Raw genomic sequence first — 15,483 nt, 5'->3', positions numbered from 1 at the left:
ATCGTCCCCAGGAGCAGCGGACACTAAAGATGCCAAGATTTCCAAGACTAACTATTTTGCACAACCAATTTGGAATAGACGGAAATGAAGTCAGCTCCAGGGGGCTCAGCACTTGTTGATCATGTTTCTATGACTGGCCAGCTGTCCGAGGAAATATGGGCCACTCCATTTTTGTCTCATGTATGGAGTAATAACCATTAAAATCGATTCTCACGTCTTGTAGGGCGTGGAATGTTGATATGCGGGAAATACGCGCTAAGCCGAGAATGGGAATTTATCCACGACAATATAGTTCGGCGACCAATGATATGCAAGCATGAGACCAAATATGTGACACAGAGCATGCACCTGTGGATCCACAGCCCACGAGAAATATTTCCGATATCCATAAAATATTGCTAATGTAACCAAGCATATGGAGAGACTGCAAGGGACTTTAGGATCTTGCTCCTTTCATGTGTTCATATCAATGAGCTCAAATTGTGCGCCGATACCCAATAGACAAGAAATCGATAGATCGGTCCCCCAGGAACGTGGCAGTACTGTACAGTAACCAAGAGATCATCACATGGGGTAACTATCCTAACCTACATTACACAATCTGGTCCCAACTAGTGTTTACATGACATTATACATTACTCCGTACTCCGTAGCCTAGATAGACATGGCGGCATGGATTTGTAACAAATCGGGCAGGAATACAGTACCAATATACCCGCACCATTAACATCTGCAGGAACGAGAATTTTCGTTAGAGTATGCAGTATGCTTGTGCGACCCCTGCAAGACACCAAGCAGGACCAATACGACCAGACCCGCAAAGGGGCTTTAAGATGAACCCTTCCTCAGCTCCACCATTTTCGTAATTATGTATATATATAGCCTTTTCCTATAGTACCGTAAATTTGATGGATTATTCCTCTACTAGTGACCTCAGCTAGCCAGCCATCATGCGTCTGCTTTCCATACTTGGGTTAGCTAGTCTTTCCATTTCGGGGGTCTCGGCGGCATTGGCAATTGATGGAGAGCCAAATGTCAATGACACTCTCGTGCTGCAGCATCTCAAAGACCGCCAGAAGCTGATCGCGTTGGAGAAGACACACCGACAAGGTTCGTTTCAGACAATCTTATAAGCAAATAGAACCTGACCAGTCACCCAGATCATATTTTCCGACAGGGTCTCTCCGCAACTGCCAAACGGGCTGATGAGATTGTTCAAGCAATTCGACAGGATGAGATTGACCATTACTGGCGAGTGGCTGGCACTCCGGACGGTACAACAGAGGAACGCTTCGCAGGAGAAGTATTCCCCCTTGCCCGCCCGTATATCTCCAACACGACCCTTTGGAAGGTGATCAAGCGTATGCCCAAGGGTGCACTTTTACACGCGCATCTTTCGGCCATGCTGCCGTTTGAGAAGATTGTGGAAATCATAACCAACACCGAAGGAATGGTAATTTCCGCGTCGCAGCCTCTTGACACCGATGACGCCAAGCAAAATGCCACCATCACCTTCGCCCATAATAACGGCACTCTTCCGACCAACCAGACCAGGATTGATTCTGCTGACTACGTTCCTGACACGGAGATTCCTGTCAAAACCGCCGCAACCAACTTTGAAGGTGGTGACGCGGGTTTCCTTGAATTTATCAAAAGTAAGACAACCATTGAACCAGAGGACTCGATCCGTCACGAGTTAGGTGTCGACGAGATCTGGAGAAAGTTCCAGGCCTGCTTTGGTCCAACTGATACCATGGTCCAGTATGAACCCGTCGTCAGGAAGTTTTACCAGACACTCTTCGACGATCTGGCCAGCGACGGTATTAACTGGGTAGAGATCCGAAGCGGCGGATCCAGTGGGAAACTAGTCCACAATGGAGACGAAGATATTGACCCCGACCTCGACGTCTGGTGGCATGTGTTGGTTGAGGAGATTGAGAAGTTCCAGGCCACTGATCAAGGCAAGAAATTCTTGGGTGCAAGAGTTATTTGGTCGGATGCGCGCATAAAGAACCGCGCTGCAATCACCAACAGTATGACAAACAACCCTTTACCTAAAACAAGATTTCTGACCTCGATAGGTATGAAAATTGCTCTCCAGAGGAAGCAAAACTTCCCAGAGCTCTTCAGTGGCTACGATCTGGTTGCCCAAGAAGACCTCGGCCGTCCTCTTTCTGATCTGGCTCCGGAACTAGTATGGTTCCGTCAACAGACCGAGGCCTTGAACCTCACCATTCCTTATTTCTTCCATGCTGGAGAAACTCTGGGAGACGGGAACTCGACAGATTCGAACCTGTTCGATGCAGTCCTGTTCAACACGAGACGAATCGGTCATGGTTTCTCCTTGTATAAACACCCGAACTTGATCCGACAAGTAATTGAGCAAAACGTCATGATCGAAGTATGCCCGATTTCCAACGAAGTGCTTCGTTTGAACGAGGATGTTCTTCATCATCCATTGCCGGCTATGATTGCGCACGGCATTCCGACTGCAATCAGTAACGATGATCCAGCCATTCTTGGACAGGACGTGGCGGGTTTGAGTTATGATTTCTATGAAACCATCCAAGCCTTTGATAATATTGGTCTCGCCGGATTGGTAAGTTACCCGCTTTTCAAGATTCGCGCTGCTTGCTTACACTAGAAACAGGGTGCGCTGGCACAAAACAGTCTACGCTGGGCAAACTTTGAAGACCAGTCTGATAATGATTGGGTCCAAGATATTGACCGCGGTGAAGATGGAACAGGTACCAAGGCTAAGCACATTCAAGCTTGGAACAACGATTGGGAGGACTTCTGCGAGTGGATTGTGGACGAATACGGCTCCCAGTACCCGGCAGCAAACATTGACTGAAGTTTTGTTGCATTATGGAATTAATTAGATCCATGGGGTGAGCTCGTCCATCAATTGATAGTTAAGCAATTTAACAAACAAACAACATGCAATTATCGAAATGGCAAAGGTTAGGAGAAAGGACATCCTCTACTCCAAAGTTAAATATTACGGTCGAGACCTAGAAAGTACCAAGCTATGATATATTTGCTATGCTAAAATGTCGGATACTTTTATCATTTGTATCATGAGTGATTGATTTGAGCTGGAAGAAGGATATGGAGACGTAGACCGAATTAGTACGAGGTGCTTTATATATACAATTCTTAATGTTATGTATCATTTCGATACAAAAATGACAATGGCTTCAAGAAGTATAAATATTGGGCAAATTAATACGACCATATTAATCTTTACCTACTATATCTAGATCCTTCCCATTCACTTCAACGTCTTCCAAATTGCTGTCTGGAAGAATAGCTGTATCTATTTGTGTATCGATGTGAGGGGAAACAATGCTCAGACCAACATAACTACACCATCGTGCTAATGACAAACCGTAAAATTCAGCCAAATTCATATGTATGAACCCCTACTCCAATTTCAATACTTGAGTTTACTAAATTCATCAAGCCGGGAAGACTGGGTACTGTCCCGATAGCGAAAGTAACCAGAGCATGGAAATTGAATCCATGAAAGTACCGGTGGATACCTATAGGCTGATATAAGCGTGTAATGATCCAGTAATCACAAACCATAATGACGGCGATAGGTCCGAGGAAAATCGTATAGGCAACCATGAAATCAAGAAAATTGCCAGCCGATGCAAGTATCTTCTAGGGAACTAGTGGCTAGGCAAATAAAGCGTAGAGTAATTGACCACGACGAATATTAATAAGTTGAGGTGCAAGGGCCGATAAGTCATTCGCTGCGGCCAGTGAGTTTGCAGAGATATTTGACCTAAGTGCGGCTAGAGCAAAGGAAAATGCTCCGAAGAATTGAGAAGCTCGATTACTCTGAAATGAAATAAGAACGTTTGGATCCCACGGTATTGATTTGGTGTTATATTTGACCTGTCCGGCAGAAGAGACTGCGATGCCGATGAATGCGATAAGTGTGAACATTGCGGGGAATAGAAAGACATAGAGTATATATGCCACCGAGGGTTGACGTAGGAATATCACGAAAAGTCTGCTTGACTAACGCTCAAACTCGTATAACTTCCGATGACCGATATTAAAGCAGACATCATGGCCAAGGAATAGGATAGGCTAGTCAATTGACTCTTTTGTGAAAAGAGATTGTCTGAATTTGACGTACTGACCAAAGCCCAGACGAGCATAGCGATCTATACAGCCGGCATAATGATAGCCTTCCCTAGAAATAGTTAGCGTAGCTTGTTTGGATAGAGAAGTAGAAATGGGATCTGAAAAAGCCAAAAAAATGAAAAATCCGATAATACCCTGGGTGGTAATCCCTTCGCTCTCTGGAAGCGCATTTCGGATGTCTAGGAAACTTGGCCAGATAGCTCCAATCATGACAGCCACCGAATTTCCCCCCATTCGCAACCTAAGTGGCAAACCAAAACACAGCAAGAATCAATCTTAAAATGATAGGAATATATCTATCCATGGCGTTGGGTTAGACTCTTCTGAAGTTGGATTTCCTCCAGAGTTATTTACGAACGTCTTTGGGAAAGCCAAGGAAATGGACCTACGACCTACGGCCCATGGAGGTGAGGAAGGCGATGTTTCTTACATCAAAGGAGCGCTTGATTATTTACATGTTAAGCGGATTGATCATGGTATTCGCCTGGTTGAAGACTAAGTACTTATGAGAGAAATCGCCGCAAAGGGGACATTGCTCACTACCTGCCCGCTGTCAAACGTATACGTGCGCATTGCCAAGTCCGTCGACTCCTTACCACCTCGGCAATTCCTCGATATTGGAGTGCAATCTTCCCTAAATAGCGATGACCCAGCTTACTTTGGCGGAGGCATACTCAAGAATTACTGTGCAGTCCAAGAAGTGCTCGATTTCAGCATCGATGATTGGAAGACCATAGCGATTTCAGGGGTACGTGGAAGTTGGATTGAGGACGAAAGAAAGAGAGTTCTTTTGAGGAAAATAAAGATGTCACTGAAAGATTCAGATCGGTTGCCTACATATGAATTCCAAATCTTGCACGTAGACCTCAAGATAGCCCACAAATGGGCCCAAGCCCCTAGCCCACAGCCCAACCCAACCCGCAGTGGGCTTTGGGTTAGGCCGTCGAATCCCGACCCAACCCACAGCCCATTTATTGGGGGGGGGGGGGGGGGGGCAGCATAAAGCCCCATCAAAGCCCATTTCTGCGCATAAATACAGTCTTAGCACGTATAAAGTAGCTGATTAATGGCTGTATTTTACGGACGTACCAACCTGTATATTTAGTATTATTATATTATTATAGTAGTAAGAAGTGGGAATTAAGTAGATATTATACTCATTTCAGTATTATGGTACTAATTTCGTACAAAATCACCCTAAAAAGATCCAATTTGACCTATGGTCCACGAATTCGTACCTAGGAGGATTACTGAGTATTAGCATAAAGAGATATATATATTATGATTGACCGGCCTAGGTGACTGAGCTGTTTTAGAATCACTACCTTCTCCATAGAAACGGTAATTTTAATACCCAAAAAAACCAGGAAAAAATGCATTAAATATAGCCACGGTAAATTGGCATGTTTGTATTGTTTGGTTTATAATGGGGGCCCATAATGGGCCCCCATTAAATCTGTGGGCTTTCATTCCGGGCCCGTCGGCCCGCAGTCTAGGCCCAAAACCCAGCCCATTTGGTGGGTTGGGTTGGGTTGGGCTGTGGGCCAGGTGGGCTTTCTTGAGGTCTACTTGCACGCATCCCCTTGATACACAGCGGCTTTCCAATAGTCATTTGCCCCCCGAAGCTAAAGGGCCGTCAAAGCCCAGGATTACATAGTTTAACCACTACATACCGTATTCCTGATAAATAGAATATGGGAAATTAACCCTCAATAGTCGCGCACTGTCTAGCCTAGATGAATGTCTACAACTTAGTAACTATATATAAATCTCATGTTTTCTGATAAGTGTATATTAGACTCCGAAATAATAATCTTCAGGTTCAATATAATTTGTTGCTTAAATCTTCAAAAATCACAATGACTATCAAGCTAAGATACATAAATGACATTTATAAAATCATGCTCGGACCATAAAGAACTGGGAAGGAAACATCTTCCACACAAAGATAAATCCCAAACCCAAAGTTGCTGCTGCAGTAAAAGCCGCGAGAAGACCTAGACGCGCTAGACTTTCAATGCCGGGTCTCTCAAAATTGGTCCTTCGGCGCTTTCCCAGGCGAGTGGTGCGAGTGAGACTAGGCACGTATTTGAACTCGAAACGCGACTCCCCCCCGAGGCCCATTTTCTCATCAAGGATGAGTTTGTAGTAGTACCTTCGACGGAGCTGGTAGAGTCATTTTTTTAGAATATATCCGAAAGTGCGGGTAGTCTCACATACCGAAATCATCATCCTGTCGACGAAATATATCTTCGGCACAATATATGAAACAGCCATGACCCAGAAACAATATCCCCAGATCAACATGCGATAGTATAGACTAGACCGAGGGATATCAAGCTCATCGGCCAGTTGATCTCCATTGAGTAGTCGAGTCATTGCCTCCATGAATTCCTTGGATGCGAAAGTCGGCGCTGTATTCTCCAGGCCGATAATGATGTTCTTTGCTAGGACTTTTCCAGTCTCAGTGGGATCGATCTCGGAAATCAGAAGCGACTCCATCATTACACGAGCCTTTTCTGTGCTCGCAAAGGGATCTGTCGGTGTACCCATATAATATGCAACCAACCTCCACAGCGCTATATAGTCATCTGTCTCTTGCTTGCTGGGGTAGATGCCCTGTCTAGGAAGACCGAGCCATAACACCGCGCTGCAGAATGTGTTGATTGTTCCAATACAGTCGAGGTCGTTTACCGGTATTCCGTACTTGTCGATATCGTAGTATTCAGGGTTTTGGTCAACTAGACTTAGGATCCTCTTGCGGACCGACGAATGAAGTAGTCGGACACGAACACATGAGATGTGACCATCACCGCCTGGTTTCATGCTCTCCGCTGAGTCATTTATCTGAAGTACATGTTGAAGTGTCTCGAGTAATCGTTGATGTACTACCTTCGCCCCGAAACCGCCCGTCCGTGAAAGGGTCTCGACGACTCGCATTGCTCCCCTTAGATAAGGATTAGCTCTTGGTTTGCATTCATTAGCAAGGAATAGAAAGATGCTCTTACATTCCACCAAGTAAGCTTTCAAAGCTGAGCTGTCGATGAGGTTAGTTCGCATCTCATATCATACTTCATGCAACCGCTCACAACATTGAGAATCGGTAGGCCATATCGGAAAAAAGCATCCTGGCCCCGTTGGATTTGATCCCAGTCAACCCACTCCGGAGCTGTATTGATCTCAGTCCAGAGCTTGTTGAGTTTTGGATCCTCCTCCGCATAGTCCCTCAATAAGCCATAGAGGTCCTTCTTGAAAGGTCGTTTAACGGCGCCGTCATCAAGGGATGGGATTGTTTTCAAACGCTCTACACATTCGTCGGCTAGGGAATCACAGCTGTACTTCAACGACTTAAGGTCATCGGCAGGGGAGTGGAGGTCCGTCCAATGAAACGAGTAACCCCAGTAGTGGCACACGGTACTATTTCCGCTTTGGGGGCTCTTCAAAGCCATGGTTTTGGTGAACTCAGAGTAGAAATATATCGAATATTGTGTATGTATTTCTATCCAAGGTCATGATAATGTTTCTTTATATTTGCTTAAGCCAGGGGAAGTGGGGTTGGGGGTATCGTGACATGTGAAGTCACTTCAGCCACTCGGATCATCAACCCCGGATTTCTATATCTGGTTAGCCTCGCCATTTTGGGTTTAATACCCCCACGTCAATGCTCCCGAAATAAAACATCCAACCTCGCCCTCGTTCTCCATTTCTCTTTCACTCTTTTCGTGTATCTCCTATCTTACAACCCGTCGCTGTTTTGCTGCACCCCTAGACTTTTCCTAACCAGAACATCCGTCCGCCCTACTCTCCCACTTTCTAAGTTCCACACAGCCTCTCAGTCCTGGTTGCCTGTAGTTTTACAGATTCAGGATTAGGAGCATCTGGCCTTTATGCTATCGCTTTTGAAAGAATGACAATCCTTTGGTAGGTGTCAAATATAGAAGAATAGTGAGCCTATCCTGCCTACTGAACACCATCCCTCTTTTGCTTCTAAGTTGGTGACCAACCGCTAGGTTGACAAGAAGAATTTAAATGAAGAATGATTTGAACGTATGATGCTCTCGAACAATTGTAAACGTTCATGGGGAATGAAGTTGCTTCACCATTTAGCTCGAAAAGGGCATGAGGGCGATATCATCGATACTTCTCGTCAATAACTATGTCAATGAATGAACAAAACACTGAAATTGAAAGAGAGCCAAACCCCAGCTGCACCGCTCAAGTGAACGGCGGTCCGAGCGGTATAGTATTATAATTCGGATGCCTAAGGGGTGGCCAAAATTTGGAATTTCGGTATATGATATATGTTGCGTAGACCGGGATGTATTTCGTACAATGAGAAGAAAGACCTGGTATACAGAATCCTTCGAAGTATGCCGCCTTATCCCATGAAATTAGGCCTTGGTGCCTATATATAAAGCCATCCATGCATGTCGTGCCACCTGCAGGACTGGCTGGCTGGTCGAAGGCTTGGGATATGGTCAGACCCTCGATTTCTTAGGCCAACTGTATACACAAGTATGGAATGTCTAGTTGGGCCTTCGAAGGTGACACTACTGGAGACACTCTACGTTAGTCAGTACACACTTCGTTGCAACCCGCGTTAGTTCTTTAGTTCTTTTAATCTGCTAAATTTCCCTCGCACAAAAGCAAACCTGGATTAAAGATATATGGGCCGGGTCACTAGCCCTTGATTGGCTATACTTTGGGGGGGGGGGGTACTGTCTCCATCTTCGCCTCGGACAATTATCACCGGTCCGACGGGATCTGGGTCAGTTACCGGGGGGGGGGGCTGTGGAAGTGGTTCCCCCGCCACATGTAGCAAAAGGCTTGAATTTATAGATATCGACCATTCCAACTGCTTCTCCTTTTCGCCTTTCGATTTCGGTTTCTTTTTCTCCTGACAAATTTGTCAAGGTCCACCCGTGGACGGGCACCATATAAAAATCATCATTGTTTTTCATACAAGTACATATTGTAGTGGGGTGCGTTGTCGTTGACGCGGGTACTGTCTGTCTGCGAACCAGAAAAAACCAGGCAGGTTATTGAGTAGCGGAAGGTAGGAGAAGGCAGCCAAGGGGTAGTTTGTAGAAAGATGGTTGGTTATTCTTCTAATCTCTTACTCGAAGCACTTAAATACACGTATTCCGGTTAGTCAGTTTTCACTGCCATTTCCCTCTACACACAACGCCCCCCACCCATAGACCATATCAAAACCTATCAATCTCATAACGTATTAATCTCAAAACATCCATCAGGCGTATCGTGCGCAAATCGGGTGAACGGGTGGTGTCTTTTCGGGGTGATCAAAATGAGTGTAGGCGAGGTATATAGGGTATCATAGAGATAAAATCATTGTTCAGCCGAAGTAATATACTCTCGTTGGCAGTATCTTTTAACTACCCCTCTTCTCCTACCTTCTCCGGAGGTCTAAGTGGATAGATACTACTCCCTACGTTGGTCACCATAGAACAGGTTATGAAGAAATACGAAGTAAACTCCACATAATGTCCCACGCAAAGTAAGAAGCGAAAGTCTGTTACGTGCTTAGATGGTAATAGGAAATCTGGTTCTCAAGGTCTCGCCGTATTTATAAAAAAGCAACGGAAGAGGAGCGAACGCTAACCCGATGAAAGCCAGGAGGCTATTTCCCCAACCAAGGCCCAGAGTCTCGTACATGGGAGGTCCTGCAAGTGGCAACAACGCACCGAACAGGCTGCGCAAAACGGTGTTCGCAGCAAGGGCGGATGCGGCTGCCTCAGATCCGAATGCATCAACAAGGTAGAGCTGGGCGGGCATAAGGATCAGAAAGGCACCGAGGCCAATGAACATGGTACCTAGGATTGGGACAATCCAATGAGTAACCTTTTCGGCACTCCATCCGTACCAGAAGAAGCCAATGGGGACAATGGGCGATGACCAAATCATGAGGATGAGGCGTAGCTCCGGCCGCTCGAGAGTTCCCTCGCGCGGCTGCTTGAGTAGCTTGTCGCTGAGCACGGCGAACAGTCCAATGCTGATTATCATACCCACGCCGAGACCGAGATATGCAAGACCAGAGATGTCGGTGGCGAAGTGGTATGTTTCTTCGAACACGGCAGGGAAAGTAGTGAAAAGAAGGTAGATGAGACCGAACATGAAGGCGCAATAGAGAGAGAGCGGGAGGATGATAGGTGATAGTAGCATCTTGAGGGGTCGCACAGTAGCGCGTGCCAGGATCTGGGCTGGTGTACGGTCTTTGTTGTAGGTTCGAGCTCGTAGCTGACTGTTGCCGGTGGACTTGCGCATAGCAGCTGCCTTGCGCTCGAGGATAGCGGGCTCGAAGGTTTCCCGCATTAGGACAAGGGCAAGCAAGGAGATTAATCCCGCCTAAATGTTGTTTATGTCAGACTATGATCAGATGACAGCGATATAGGGCTTCCCATTTACCAGGATTAAGATTAACCAAAATGTCCACCGCCATCCAAGGTACTCAGTAACGAATCCGCCTATCACTGGGCCAATGACCGGGCCGAGAAGCGGACCAAGACCAAATAAAGCCATCGCTTTACCACGCTCGCTAGCTTGATAAAGATCCGCGATGGTCCCTCCCCCAACCACCATTGGAGCAGAGGCGGCACAGCCACATATGAAGCGGAATACCATAAACATGGCCGTATCTTTGCTTAGTGCGCAGCCAATTGTAAATGCGAGATAGCAAACATTACTGAGATGGTAGATGATCAAACGGCCGTAGATTTCAGACATGAAGGAAATCAGAAAAGGACCAAACACGTAACCCAGAAGATATATGGATACAGTGAATGAGGCGACAATGGTGCTGGTGACGTGGAAGTCCTCGACGAGCTTTGCAGCCCCGGGAGCGAACATCACCGCGGCAAGGTTTCTATTTCATTCTGTCAGATATCTCTGACAGCTGGAAGGTATGTAGAAAGTGGAATATGTTGTAATATAGAAGGTGCTCTTACGAGTATAGAGTGAAGCCGCTGACAAGGAGGACATGTCGCAGCTTGAGTCCCTTTTTCCAGTTCCGGGGGTTTTCCGGGTCATTGGGGCCCTGCCAATCAACAATGTCGCTATTTTTTGACTCCATTTTAACGAAAGTATCCAGCATCATCACTTCCGTATCTGAGGACATCTCAGGAAATGTCATAAAACGAAAGGACGTTGGGTTGTAGGAATATAAAAGTTGCAGCTCACTGTAGAGGCAATTCTTGGAATCTGAGGGAGTGAAAGTTTGTGTTATAGAGTGATGTTGGTTTAACCACAGCACCGGAGGAAGAATTAAAGAGTTATATGGAGTTTAAATGTAAATGAGTGAGTGAGTAAGGAACAGAACGATGGAGACGAAATATAAGGAACATAAGGAATATTGAAGACCACCTCCGCGGAGGATGGTTAGTCTCCAGAGCACGACGGAAGACAAGGAGATGGAACATGCAACGACATGGTTGATATCTCTTCAAGACATACATACAGTGTAGTTTCCATCTATGATCTGTTCCAGGCCTAGTAATGGATCAGGCCACATTCAGTTGGCTGCCGTATTGATCTTTCCAAAGTCTGTAAATGAATCCGAAGGCAATTGATGTGTAGGCATCCAAGAAACCCGTGGTTTGTCTTCGTTGGATTGAACCCTGAGCTTGCAGACACAGATCTAAGTCGACCGTCCGCGGATGGTCGGAGTAGTGATCGTCCGAAATGTCCGAAATATCCGAAATGCCCGGATATAACGGTGGGGGCTAGTGATTCTGATCACTCGACTACTGCATCCTCCGAACTTCAAGATTCTACCACATATACCTATCTATAAAGTGCACGAACGCAAAAGTCTACACTTCTATTCATATATGAAATCAACTTCGTTGGATATATGCCAGGCGTCATGGATCCCGCAAACAGAGCAATCCAGGAACTGACTCCATCCAATACCTCATCCGGAAAGCTTCAACCTCCACCTTCTAGGCGTCGAGACAAGGCCCAGCTTAGCTGCAAGTCGTGTCGCTCGCGGAAGTGAGTACGTCTTCCTCTATCCCATGTCTAATCTCTCGGAATCTGATACTGTTCTTCAGGGTCCGTTGCGATCGTTTACGTCCATGTAGCAATTGCTCCAGCCGGGGGCTTGGCTTCTCTTGTGTTTATACCAAAACCACCACCTCAGTTGCCTCTTCACCTGCGCAAGCAGCCTCGTCAGCCCGCCTTCAACTTCCCGCCACCAATATGAAGGATCGTATTGATCAGTTAGAGAGTCTGGTTTTGGAACTCATGCACCAAATTGAGTCAAGCCCTCGTAAGCAAAGCCTATACAGTCTTGAAACAATTTCCACAAATTTGGGGTTTCAGATCTCCAAAATGAGCTCTTTATTACTGGCAGATCTATCCGACTTGGAGAGCTTACGAAGTCAATAGGTGAATCGCCATTGGGGGACCTCCGAAACGTTACATCTGATCAACGATCTCGGAATGACCGATCCAATTCGCGCGGAAATTTGGATCGAGTCACTGTGCTGGAATATGACGCGCAGCATTATGTCTCCCCATCCCCATCTGACTATGGTAGCTTCAGGACTCCAGAGACAAGTGTCAATTATGTTAGTAGCTCGCATTGGGCTGGCATTTTAGATGGTATTACCGATCTACGGAACCACCTCACACGGGATGAGGAGGCTCATCCTGTGGTTTTGGATCCTACCTGGCAACCGGCAAGCTTCCCTAAACCCAATTTGCTCTACAGTTGCGCAATGCATCAAACCTCTGCCTCAATACTGAAGTCTCTGCCACCTCGCCCTACTGTGGACAGATTAATTTCTCGTTACTTCAACATCATTGACATAGCCCCTGGTATGCTAAGCTCTGCCCAGCCCCCATTACTTTTGAACAATACCCTGACCATGATCCAAACTGACTACTGGGAACCAGGTATTGTGCACAGTGGCAAATTCCTCCGAGAGGTACGTACGATTCGTACCACCCATCCATACTCGACCTGGCCACTCCCACGTGTAGACCTGGTCCCACTTCGTAAACCCTAGCTGACCCTGGGAACTAGTACGAGAGATTTTGGAAGGCACCACATGACGCCCCAATCTTGTGGATTGGTATTCTATTTAGTATTATGTGCCTGTCGACCCAGTTCCTGCAGGCCTTTCCTAGTACCACTGGGTGCTCTCCTACACTCGGACACTTAAGAAAGACATCCCAGGTCGGAGACAATCAATCATTGGTAGAGACGTACAAACAGAAGGTGATCCAATGTCTCCTCCTGGGTCATTACACAAAGGGTGGACCATGCGTTCTGGAGACACTGATTCTCTATTTCCTGATCGAGAATTTCCACCTCAAAGACATGGAGATTGGTATTTGGGTCCTGGTGGGAAACATAGTACAGATTGCCATACATATGGGCTATCACCGCGACGCGAAGCATTTTCCATCCATATCCCCCTTCGCCGGTGAAATGCGGAGGCGTGTGTGGGCGATGATCGTCCAGTTAGACTTTAGCGTCTCTACACAGTTGGGGCTTCCTAGGCTGGTCAAAGAAAGTGACACCGATACTGCCGAGCCACGGAACCTGAATGATTCAGACTTCGATGAGGACGCTTCCGCATTGCCCGATTCAAAGCCCGAGACCGAGGTGACACCTACTCTCTACGTCCTAGCCAAGCTCCGGCTACTCTCGGTAGGAGCTAAGGTCGCCGATGTGGCTACGGAACCACAGCCACATGCGTATGCCCACATCCTGGCGCTTGATCAACAGATTGACGAGGCTAGGAACACGATCCCATCCAGTTTGAAGTGGATTGACCTCGCATCGTCCCTCAATGTCCCATCTCAAATCATGGTTCAAAGGATATGGCTGGAGGTGATCATCCATCAACTGAAGATTGTCTTGCATAGGACGTTTCTTGAGCCCTCTCGCCTTCACCGGCAGTATGACAGCTCACGGTCAGCATGCTTGGATTCTGCGATGAAGATTTTAGAATTCCAGCGTCTCGTTGATGAGGAGACACAGGTAGATGGTCTGTTGTACCAGAGCCGCTGGAAAGTTTCGTCTGCTTTCATAAACGACTTCCTTCTGGCCACAAGTGTGCTTAGCTTCTATGTCCAAACTCATAATAATGAAAGGGACACAGCCCCTGGCAATTCCAGAGACTCTGAAGTTGAGCTGGTGGACATGGCCCAAATCAAAGATCTCCTAAGAACATCCCAGGCCATCTGGAGTCGGCAATCTACTAACTCGAGAGAGGCTCGAAAAGCCGTCGTGGCTATTAGGTATGTTCTAGGTGGCTCTCGTGCAAGCACTGAGCCCCACGCCTCCGAGGACGCATTGCTCTCTGCTGTTCCAGCCACAGCTGTCTCTTACTTTCCAGGTTAGTATTCTTCGTCGGCTTCGGTCAAGTGAATGAGTTACTAAGGATAAACAGGCTACTCAGACTTCACATCGAACTATGACATACCCGGTATGGACCTGGGATCTACATCTACAATGGAAGGAATGACATGGCCCATATTCACAGCAAACCTGAATGATGATGTCGAGCAGTGGCTTGGAGGGAATGGTTCCCAACAGATGGATATGACATTGTGACCGTTCTTTGTAGAGGACTGAATCCACGGGTGCCTTCATGCATGCTAAATCACAGACATGAGGGCAGGGGTATTCCCAGTCATTTCAGTGCGCTGGGTGTATTCGTCATCACATTCAAAACCCTTCAGTGACTCTTCCCGTAGAATCCCAAAGGAATACCCCGGAGCACGCCAATGCCACAAATAGTCCATACAACGTCCGTAGTAAAACGAGTGACGTTTTAACCATACTACAGCAGCTCGATTTTGATACGAAGTGGAACGAAGACAACGCCGAATATAACACACAGGGCGAGTTTTGCTAATACAAGAAGCAGACAAGAATATAATTTCCCGAGGCATAAGGATCCGACAGACCTTACCTTTTGGTACGGTCTAGCTATTGAGTTGTATCACTTCCATCATGGAACTTAGAGCTTCCCAGGGTTGAGTCCTGGCATCTCATGTATTTATAGAAATAGTCTAAGAGAAGGAAAGAATAAAGACAAAATCAAACAAATAAAGAAATAAAGATGATAACGATTTGCTAGCAAAACATTTCCTACTGCGGCGATTCATCAGCAAGTACCCCCTGGTTCCTCGACATCCGAAGTTACCAGTGGAAAGGCAGTTTCTGGGCTCGCAGTCATCTCCAGCATCAATTTTGAAGCTACTTGGATTCTAGGTGCCAAATGTTGATTGGACAATACTCATAGGTAAGTGCACACATGTTAACTCTTTGACAACCCTTTGACACTT

The 15,483-nt window shown here is 46.4% G+C and overlaps 4 protein-coding genes across 4 annotated transcripts; 2 read left to right on the top strand and 2 right to left on the bottom strand.

Moving 5' to 3' along the window:
* Positions 1-950: 950 nt before the first annotated feature.
* On the top strand, positions 951-2,854 carry N7537_005350 (adenosine deaminase family protein; the record flags this gene model as incomplete). The annotated part of the gene is made up of 4 exons (XM_056896407.1): positions 951-1,110; positions 1,161-2,033; positions 2,082-2,599; positions 2,651-2,854. The coding sequence occupies 4 exons, from the start codon at positions 951-953 to the stop codon at positions 2,852-2,854; spliced, it is 1,755 nt and encodes a 584-aa protein (XP_056752192.1).
* A 3,206-nt stretch (positions 2,855-6,060) lies between these two features.
* N7537_005349 (oxygenase MpaB family protein) lies at positions 6,061-7,610 on the bottom strand (the record flags this gene model as incomplete). The annotated part of the gene is made up of 4 exons (XM_056896406.1): positions 6,061-6,327; positions 6,382-7,108; positions 7,170-7,198; positions 7,251-7,610. The coding sequence occupies 4 exons, from the start codon at positions 7,608-7,610 to the stop codon at positions 6,061-6,063; spliced, it is 1,383 nt and encodes a 460-aa protein (XP_056752191.1).
* Positions 7,611-9,705: 2,095 nt separating this feature from the next.
* N7537_005348 (MFS transporter) lies at positions 9,706-11,251 on the bottom strand (the record flags this gene model as incomplete). The annotated part of the gene is made up of 3 exons (XM_056896405.1): positions 9,706-10,527; positions 10,588-11,044; positions 11,127-11,251. 3 exons carry the CDS (start codon positions 11,249-11,251, stop codon positions 9,706-9,708), a joined length of 1,404 nt encoding a protein of 467 aa, XP_056752190.1.
* Positions 11,252-12,043: 792 nt separating this feature from the next.
* Positions 12,044-14,746, top strand: N7537_005347 (uncharacterized protein; the record flags this gene model as incomplete). The annotated part of the gene is made up of 5 exons (XM_056896404.1): positions 12,044-12,171; positions 12,231-12,448; positions 12,502-13,109; positions 13,208-14,528; positions 14,583-14,746. The coding sequence occupies 5 exons, from the start codon at positions 12,044-12,046 to the stop codon at positions 14,744-14,746; spliced, it is 2,439 nt and encodes an 812-aa protein (XP_056752189.1).
* Positions 14,747-15,483: the final 737 nt, after the last annotated feature.

This window comes from Penicillium hordei (genome assembly GCF_028827395.1).
Source record: "Penicillium hordei strain IBT 12815 chromosome Unknown utg000003l_segment0_segment0, whole genome shotgun sequence".
Classification (NCBI taxonomy): domain Eukaryota; kingdom Fungi; phylum Ascomycota; class Eurotiomycetes; order Eurotiales; family Aspergillaceae; genus Penicillium; species Penicillium hordei.
The sequence above is the reverse complement of the archived record's forward strand: the minus strand, read 5'-3'. Positions and strand labels throughout refer to the sequence as shown.